Source organism: Chiroxiphia lanceolata, chromosome 3 (assembly GCF_009829145.1).
Source record: "Chiroxiphia lanceolata isolate bChiLan1 chromosome 3, bChiLan1.pri, whole genome shotgun sequence".
Lineage (NCBI taxonomy): Eukaryota > Metazoa > Chordata > Aves > Passeriformes > Pipridae > Chiroxiphia > Chiroxiphia lanceolata.
The window spans coordinates 41,832,125-41,841,527 of record NC_045639.1 but is presented as its reverse complement, the minus strand read 5'-3'; the positions used below and the strand labels follow the sequence as shown (position 1 = coordinate 41,841,527).

The window sequence follows — 9,403 nt, the reverse complement described above, 5'->3', positions numbered from 1 at the left end:
TTAAAACATAAGGATGGGCATCCTGAAATTCCCTGCTGCAGACTTAAAAAACAGATGCGGTTTACATGGTGCTGCATGGATATTTGTTACATCGCTTAAAAAAACCCAAAACCCCCAACACAACAGTATTTACATTCCTTTCAACTGAAATAGATGAACTGCCATCACATCTGCAAAAATACAGAGGAAATCACCACTGCTCGAGGTAGCGAGTTAAAGCTTGGTCATGTTCTTGGGCTTCCACTCGGCTTCCTGGGAAAGGCAGGGGAAGGAGGACAGAAAGGACTTTCACAAAGTCAGGAGGTGACAAATGAGATGTCAGCTCCATAAGGGATTAGGTTCCCTCACCACAAGCTGAAGGTATACTCTTGACCTTTTTAACTATGGCATTTGCGTATAGATTACACGTCTTGCATATCCTTTTTAAAGTGATCCCTAAGAGTGTTGGCTTGGGAAGACACAGAGAAGAGAGGAGGAATGGGGTTTTAAAGCTACAAATGTCAATTTGGAGGCACAGTGTTATTTTTCCCTTTGATCGTCCATGTACAGAGCTCTACGCTTCCACCGTTACTTGTGCGTTCCTCCTGCGAAGCCCTGGCAGTGAAGGCCTCTGGTGTGTGCTCCTCCCAGTCAATCACATACACCTTACAACACAAGAAGTTGAATCCTTTGGACAAATCCTTCTACGCTCACAGACACGTGGTGCTTTTTTTCCTTAATGAGAAGTTTTAGTCACAAAACTGGATGCCAGACCTGATTTATAGCAATTATTTAACTAAGAATCCTTCTGCAACCCTCAAAAGGGCAACTGAGATATCCAGTAGCAACATATACACATACATACAGATCTACATTATACACTCGGGACAACACAAATTGAGATTTCAGCTAATATAGCCTCTATTCGATTTCCTCAGAGCAGCACTCAGGTCCTTGTAATCCCTATACAAAACAGCAGTATTTTTTCCACCAGGATTTGGAGAGGTTTTTCATCTTATCTGGAGTCCTACACTTGGATTTCTTTGGTTGCTGCTGCGTATCCGAGTACTGAATACCAGCCACGATGGCTGCATCAAAGACCTCCTTGAGGTTTTTCTGAGTCAAAGCAGAGCACTCAATGTAGGACGCAGCTTTTATTTCCTCGGCACAGAGCTTCGCAGCCTCCTCCGAGACTGGCTTTTCTTTGCACTTGTCCAGCTCAATGAGGACTTTGACATCCTCCCGGAGGTCCGACTGTGTCCCAACCAGGATTATGGGTGCCTTGGGGCAGTGGCATCGAATTTCAGGAACCCACTTCTCACTCACATTCTGGAAGGATGAAGGGCTCACCACACTGAAGCACAGCAAGAAGATGTCCGTGTTGGTGTAGCACAGAGGCCTGAGCTTGTCAAATTCATCCTGCATGGAACAAAATTGCATTAGCACCCCACAGAAGAGCAGCTCTAGCCTGCTGCTGACTTTTGGGGAAGTTGAGGATCACCTGCCACTGCCCCCTCGAAAAGCACCTCAAAATGAGCACCCAGAGTACCCAACAAGGTGTGTTACAAGCAGAAGTTGCCTGTACTCAGCCTGAGGTCTCACGGCTGCCAGCCAGCAGGCACCCTGCCACTGCTGGGCACACAGGATGAAGGTAGTTGGCTTCCCCGCGTACCTGAGATATTCTGATTCATGCCACAGGTTATTTCAAGTGCTTAAATATTTCCTTTGCTCTTTGTACGGAGGCCCTCTGCCCTACTTCAGCAAAGAAGCAAAGCTGAGGGAAGCAGGTTACAGCATAGGAAGCCAAAAATTAAAGAGGGAGAGAGTACTTTCTACAGGGCCACCCCTTGCAAGGGTGAGTCAGTGAGCAGCTCTGATGAGGAGCACCCATGTACCTCAAAGCTGCTCTGCTGACAGGTCAGAGAGCAGGCATGTGGCAGCAGGCACCTTTCTGGGTACCTTTCCTGGTGTTGGCTTTTAAACTGGTAACTACTTAACAACATCCTACAGGATATGGGAATAATTTCCCTGCCATTGTGCACAGGGATTTAAATCTAAAGGGTGCAATAATGGTTTACAATGCGCAGGCTTAACATGCCAATTACATAGAGTAAGAGCTTTACCTTTCCCTCCCACCCATGCCACATCAAACAAACTGCAATCGGGCCTCCCAGCACTACCTTTCTGGGTTTTTTTCTTTCCTTTTAATGCAAACTCTAGCAAGCATGGCCCTTTTTCAGCTTCAGATCTAGCCACAAGAAAGCCAACATGGTAACAAAGGCATGCTGATCCTCAGGGAAGAATGCAGCTAGAAACAAGGGTTAACTCCAGGCAGGCTGCTTTTATGCTGACAGCAGGATAAAAGCAGGGTAACACTAGCAGCCTGAACAGGTAGGATTTGCCTCAGCGGCAGTGACATTTTAATTAAAACAGACCATGTTCTCAAAAGCTTGGAATTGAAAGTGCACAGAAACATAGAGCTGAAAACATCTCCCTGGTACCAGCAGTTTACTGTTGAATTTCAAGTTCCATGTTCCATGTTAATTTTTGAGAGGTGAGATTTTGCTTTAAAGCCTCTGGAGGCCCAAGATACGCAGTTTAAAGACCCCTGGAAGCCTCAGAAGTCCTGTTCCACTCAAATGAATTTCTTCTAGCAGTATCTCTGGGAGAGACAGCGATTTATAAAACATGAGTCAAGAAAGTAAGCTTCATTAGCTCTCTTGATTCTCAGATTAAGCCTCAGAGGAAACGAGGCTCTCACTGCTTGGCTCGAGAAAACCCCCACATCTACTGAGAGATGCTGTGCTGAACAACAGGGTTGTTTGCAGAAAGGTCCTTTGCCATGTAATTGCCTCTTCTTGCTACCTGAGAAAGCTCAAAAGGTCTCAATTCAATGGGTTTATAAACCAAACCCAGATCTTAAGGGTTTCCACCAAGATGAAATAGTGCCCTTTATATCCCAAGTACACTCCTGCTGTTTCAGTGGTAGGTACATGGCCCGCAGAGACTCTATACCTCTTTGGGCTAGTGAGGAAATAGAAGTAGAAGCTGAAATAGAATTTCCCTCTGCCTGGAGTGCTCTTTTAGCTGCAGATTTCAGCAGCCATATCCCAGCAGCAGTTTTACCAAAGTATCCACCTAGGAATCTTTTACTCAGGACGACTTCTGCCAGTTTAGATAATCTTTTCATTTTAAAGGCTTTACCCACTCCAGCTGCCCTTGGGCAGCCATAGCAAACATCTTAAGCATTAATGGCAAGAGGCCTTAATAAAGGCAAGAGGTGCCGGGGTGGCCTGCGCATCCCTCCTGCAGCTTGAAGCTGCATTTCCAGAGGCACTACATATCCACAGACTGTCATCCGATGGCAATTTCACCTGCCACACTCTGCATATGAACATGCACAGCCCATGCTGCTGTAGTACCACCCCATCTCTTCAGTAGGACACAAAATTATGGGACAGTCTTGCTGTTTAACTTCATACTGGTACTCGCAGAATGCCATTTGTAGGATTTCAGCATTGGTTTGTAGTGCGCATGGGAGTCTTACACTGCTGTCGAGGACTAAATAACCCTTCAAACCCCTTTCCTAAGTAGGACACCCAGTTACTACTCATCTAAATGGGTTTGTATGTTAAGGCCACTGAGATTTTTCAGCATGTTTTTGGTGAAGGCATAGACCTAGATCCACAAAGCTGTGAAGGATCCTAACTCCCACTGCCTTCAAATTACAGAGAGATAGCAAATATTTTTGCTTACTTTTGGTTATCCAGCCTTGACCCCTGGCAAGCAGTGTTGCACACTGCTCAGAATGGTACAAGCCGGGGATTTGCAGAAAATATAAGGCGGTAAGAAATGGGCTCTTTTTATGTATCAGGCAAACTAGGAGATGAGAGACATCAGCTACCCTCATCTCTTCAGGTCTTAGATTACAGCAAACCTCAGTTTTGCGGCAGCATCACTTTTAAGGGCGTGGGAATGGCAAATACGAAGTCTCCATGGACAATACCCAACAGGACTTTTTTCTCCCTTCAGCCTCTGTCCCTTCAAAAACACACTCTATCTCTGGACACCTAAAGCTGTGGATGCTTTGCATGCATACATCCCAAACACCCTGATTCTTAAATGCAATTATTTAGCGAAGATAAAGACAGTGACAACTGCTCAAAGAGAAAACCAGGTGGCCGTTGAATCCCCAATATGTTCAGCCTTTCTAGTCAGGCTAAACACAGCAGCAGCTTGAGCCAGCAGAGCAGCAGCCTGTGGCCAGCCCCTATACAGAGGCACAGTACGCCCCCCACTCTTCAACAGACACCGGACAAAGCAGGGCGTTAAGCAGCAATGAAAATGATAGCGGATAATAAGATGATCAAACACTGGGAATACTTTCAAATCCATGAAGTCATTTGCAGGACAACTTTGCGCAACAACTTCTCCCCTCCCGCTGTCACTGAAATCAAATAAGTGGCTCCACTGACCTGACCAGCTGTGTCACAGAGCTGAAGTCTCACTGGCTTCCCATCGACAGACACAACAGCTTTGGAGAGAAAGGAGGGAGGGTAAAACTGAGGTGAGTCCAAGTTTACACGTTTTCCATTACGGAAAAATTAAAAAATCAGTTCTTATCTTTCTTCAATTAGTTTAGATTCAACGATTTAGCAGAGCTGGAAGGGAGTCTGTCGCTAACACTTGGGCACACACAGGTCCTTCAGGGCTTTCCTATTCATTTCACTACAAGAGATGAGGTAGGCGGTGACGGCACCAGCTCTCCGCCAGCAGCGCCAAGAGCTAGCCCGGCAGTCCAGAATCTTATTCTGCTACGAGGGTTTAGTTTATTCTCCCCGCCGTACACCTTCAGCACGCCCGGGACAGAAAAAGCCTCCGCTGAACCACAGAGAAACCCTAGAACCTCTTCCTTCGCACGGGCTAGAGAAGGTGTTTAACCTGACCTTTAGGCCGTTCCGATACGCCCGGGAGCGCTAAGCTTTACAGCGGAGAGTTCCCAATTAAAGCTCGGCTCTGGTCGCACCGCCAGGCACGACAGCCGCTGCCAGCCCGGCTCCGTTACACCGGCGACAGGCTGGTGCTGCTGCCTGCGATGGCAGCCTGACAAGCTCCGGTCCTGCCCGGGTAGGGTCCTGCTCCCCACAAATAAATAAAGAAATCACCGAAGCTGGACATCAGCCCCTCCAAGGAGCCAAGCCACGGCCCTGGGAGAGGCACGACCGGGACGCGCTCCCTGCCGCCCCTCCCGCCGCCTCGGTCCCCGCGGTACCCCGGTCACTTACCGGAGAAGTTGTCGAAGGCAGTGGGGATGTACTCGGTGGGGTACCCGTTGGTGGTGTAGCTCACCACCAGGCTGGTCTTGCCCACCGCGCCGTCCCCCACCAGCACGCACTTGATGCTCCGCCGCGGTTCAGACCCCGCTCCGGTCCCGGTTCCGGCCACGGCCGCGGCCCCGGACCCCGCCGCCCGGCAGCGGCCGCCCAGCGCCGCTCCCAGCGCCGCGGCCGCCCGCCCGCTGCGCACCCTCCGCGGGGCACGGGCGGCACCTCACAGCCGCCCGGCGGTACCGGCTTGCTGATGTACCCCGCCTCGCCCTCCTGCTGCGGCGGCATCCGCGCGGCCACGCAGAGCCCCGCGGACCCGGGGGCGGCGCGCTGCCCGGGGCCGCCGGCCGGGGGGCGACGGGGCGCGGCGGCGGCGGACGGGCGGTGCGGGTCCTCGGCGGGCCGGCAGGAGCGGCGCGACCGCCGCGAAGCCAGCCCCGGTGCCGGCTGGCTCTCCCCGGGCGCGGGCGGCAGCGGCAGCTCCCGGCGCAGGCGGCGGCTCCCGGCGGCGCTGCTACCGCCTCGCCCCGCGCTCCCGAGTCCTGACCGCCGGCCCCGCGCCGCCGCGTGACATAGCGCGGCGCTGCGGGGAGGGGCCGGCGCCGCTCGGCCCGGCACAGACCGGCACCGGCCGCCAGGCGGCGCCGCAGCGCCCCACGCCGCCCGCCCCGACGGCCGCGGGAGCGCGGAGGGGGCGGGTCGCCGCCGCGCGGCCACGCCTCTCATTGGCCCGCTCACATCGCCGCGCGGCGCGATTGGCTGGTTTGGCGGCGGGGGCGGGGCCGCCCCGCCCCGTCGGGGCCTGCGCGCACCCCTGCCCGGCGGCGCGGCTAGAACGGCCCCTTACGGCACTGAGGTATCCTCGGCCTTGGCAGGGCTTCACCACGGGACGGGGTGTTCGCCGGCGGCCCCGGTGGCTCCCCAGCGCAGGTCTGGGCCCCAACTGCCTGCGCCCTTCTCCCGGAGGGGCGGAGCGGATCGCACTTAGCAGGGCAGGAGAGCCGTCAAGTTGCGGTGGCGTGCTCTCGGTGTGTTTGCTCAGTGAGCTCCCACCGGCAGCCTTGGGGAAGGATAAACTGGGCCATGTGCCGTGGGAAAGGGGGCACTTCATTTTTAGCACCGTTGAAATAAGTTGGCCATGGAAGGTTTTGCAGTTGAACGCTGGAAATGAAAGGCTGGTGAATGGCTTGCCTCTGCCCTAAACTGGGAACGTTATTAACACATTTCTTCTGGGGACCTTAGCAGCATTGTACAAACATGAACTGTGACACCTGGAGTATCTGGGATACCTCACTTGGCAGGCATCGAGTGCAGGTATCTGAGACAACTTACCCAAATTAGTGCTGATAAGTCTGTGGCAGAGTCAGGATTTCAGTTTACCATTTTCGGCATCTGAGTTCCCAGTGTGCCCTATATTTCCCTCACTGAAATGGAAACCCATGTGAGGCAGGTGGTTTAGTACTGCAGCACATGCTACATCTGCCCATCATGCCCCATCTGTCTGTCTCAGGGTAACTGGAGGAGCTGGAAGTGTCAGGCCTGTGGGGATGTCATCTTCCAGCTTCAGTAAAACCTGAAGCTCTGTGTGGTCGGACCACTGAAGGCCCTGCAAAGGCTCATGCCTCATGCAAATAATCACTCTGTACAGCTGATCTTGTTTTCTTAAGTGCCCTGGCTTCTTCCACGGGAAGTGTCACTGTGGCTCTCCATAGGGTTGTGGCACTTGTGCTCTTAGACATTTTGGGCATTCCAAAGCAGGGCCAGACCCGAGGTCCTCCGTGGCTGAAGGCAGCTGGGAAGACCCCAGGTTGGATGCTCTATGCATGCAGTTGAAGGTGTGGGGAAGGAACATCGCCCTGCAGCCCCGCACCAGGGTGGCAGCACCCACTTCCTGCAAGGAGCACAGCGAGTCAAGGATGGAGCAGCCAGCAGAGCGTAGGGGCTCAGTGTGACCCTCATGCTCAAGACCCATAGGGGCCATTGACCCTCTCATGGGACACCGCAGTCCTGCAGAATTATGTTCCCCTGAATTAACAAAGATAGTGCTACCACATACGACATTAGCCCCAGAGAGTCATCACAGGGCACCCAGCTACAACCAAGCAGCGTTTCCCCATTGAGAGCTTTCATACTTTTATCCCTCTGTGATGAAGCCTGTGAGGAGATCACCCAGGCAGCTGAGCTCTGCCAGGAGTGACAGGTAGAAGGATTGGAGTGGGAGCCTGCCTGTGCTCAGGCATGTACTAAAATGACAGAAATGGCTTAATTTGTACCTTTGGTTATTTTGGTGCAAGTCCTCGTGGGGATGCTGAGGTTAGAACAAAAGCATTCTATTTTAATTTAGTGTAATTATAGCTTGTCTACTTAGAAAAGCTGAATTGCTTTAACAATACTATTGCAGCTAACTCCCCAGAGTATGGATGCAGTTGTGCCAGGATAATGCTAATATGGCTTATTCTTGTTGGAAAAGGGAAAAACATTATGTGTGCAGATGCAGGTTCACTTTGCAAACAGCTGCAGCTGTTTGAAAGGTTACCACCAGGGCAGCCTATTACCATGCTTGTTGTTGGGGCTCCTCCCTCCATAGCAGAGCCTTAAAGGCAAGTGTGCTCCACAGCCACCTGGCTGCAAAATTACAGTGTTTAATTCAGTATCGGGCACCTTCAGCCCAGCAGGTGTTCCACTGAGAGGCATGAGAAGACTCTGCGTGGCTGCTCTGCTGAAATGGTGAGGGAGCTCAGAGCTACCTGTAGTGTGGTAACAGCTTGAGCAGCGATGCTGTTTCAACAGTGAACCGCACAGCTTAGTATAGGAGTGGTACAGGTGACAATCACATTCCTGACCAAAATCAGGTAGCAGTCCCTGTACCATAAATTGTTACAGGTCCTTCTTTTCCTCCAATGGAGGCAAAAGGAAAATGGATAAATTGCACAGACTTGTATCCCTTCTTCTGAATTGAAAACAAATCACTTTTCAGTGAAACTCCAAAGGTAGCGAGGATCTGCACAAGACAAGGAACAGTATCTTCAAGCATTTCTGGGGAACTGCGTCGAGCATGGAGGCTGGATGCTGTTACTTCTGGTGCATTTCCTCCCTACTGCTCTGTGCAGAGGGCAGAACCACATTTGCAGCCCAGTATCTCATTTTTATTCTGCATGGTTCTAAGTGTATATGTAGGTCCATCTCTATATAAGAGAAGGCAATGATAACGAAAGACGCGTACAATGGGAAGAGATACAGCTTTTAAGGCTGTAGTTTCCCCTGAGCAGTACCCAAGAAAGTTGTCTCCTGCACACATGAGCTTTGATAGAAAGGCCCGTTGTGCCTGAGGAGCAGAGCTGTCAAAAGGGGTCTCCATCTCTGTGCCAGAATGCTTGTTACCCTTCTCCTGTCAGAGCCCAGCAGTTGGTAGTTTTCCATCTCTAGAAATCCAGGGGAACTTTCCACCTCGGGGAACAAGAAACTGGAGAAAAGTCAATAGACCAGACAAGATTCATACCGCATTTATTCAAGGAAAGAAATAAAAGGAGTACCATAATTACATTTCAACTACATTTTGCTCTCAGCAGCATCCCATAAATCATGTACCTTGCTAGTACTGTGGAATAGCATATGATGCTGGAAGTCAGCACACAGTAAATACGTTGACATTAAGTACAGTAAATACTGTTCACTAGTTGGCTTTGGCCATTTTGGGCAGTGTGTCTTGCTGAAGTCATGGCAGCTGATGGATTTTTGCCCCCTTGGTCTGTTTTGTCTATTTTTGCTGAAGAGAGGGTGAGCAGGCATTCTGCAATCTCTGACACCAAGCTGGAATATGGCACAACTGAGGGCACAAGGATGTACGAGCAATGTCACCTCTTATCTGCAGTGGCAAATGGCAAATTCGTGTCCTGTATGAGACAGTGAGAAAAGTTGCAAACCACAAGGAAAAATCCTGTAGGTGGGAGATCAGAGGGCGGGCGATATGCACTGGGTGACAATTCATTTGAACAGCATCGAAAGATGATGTGAGAAAGCCCTTCATGCAATGCTGCAAGCGAAAAATGCCACATGTACATTTTTAAACACCTTCAGCAGACAAATACAGCCAATGC

At 51.2% G+C, this 9,403-nt stretch overlaps 1 protein-coding gene across 1 annotated transcript; it reads right to left on the bottom strand.

Moving 5' to 3' along the window:
- Positions 1–876: 876 nt before the first annotated feature.
- On the bottom strand, positions 877–5,594 carry RHOU (ras homolog family member U). The gene is given in 4 exon segments (XM_032682903.1): positions 877–1,398; positions 4,455–4,513; positions 5,265–5,516; positions 5,519–5,594. Coding segments are annotated over 4 exon segments (843 nt in total). The 3' UTR covers positions 877–942.
- Between the last annotated feature and the right edge of the window lie 3,809 nt (positions 5,595–9,403).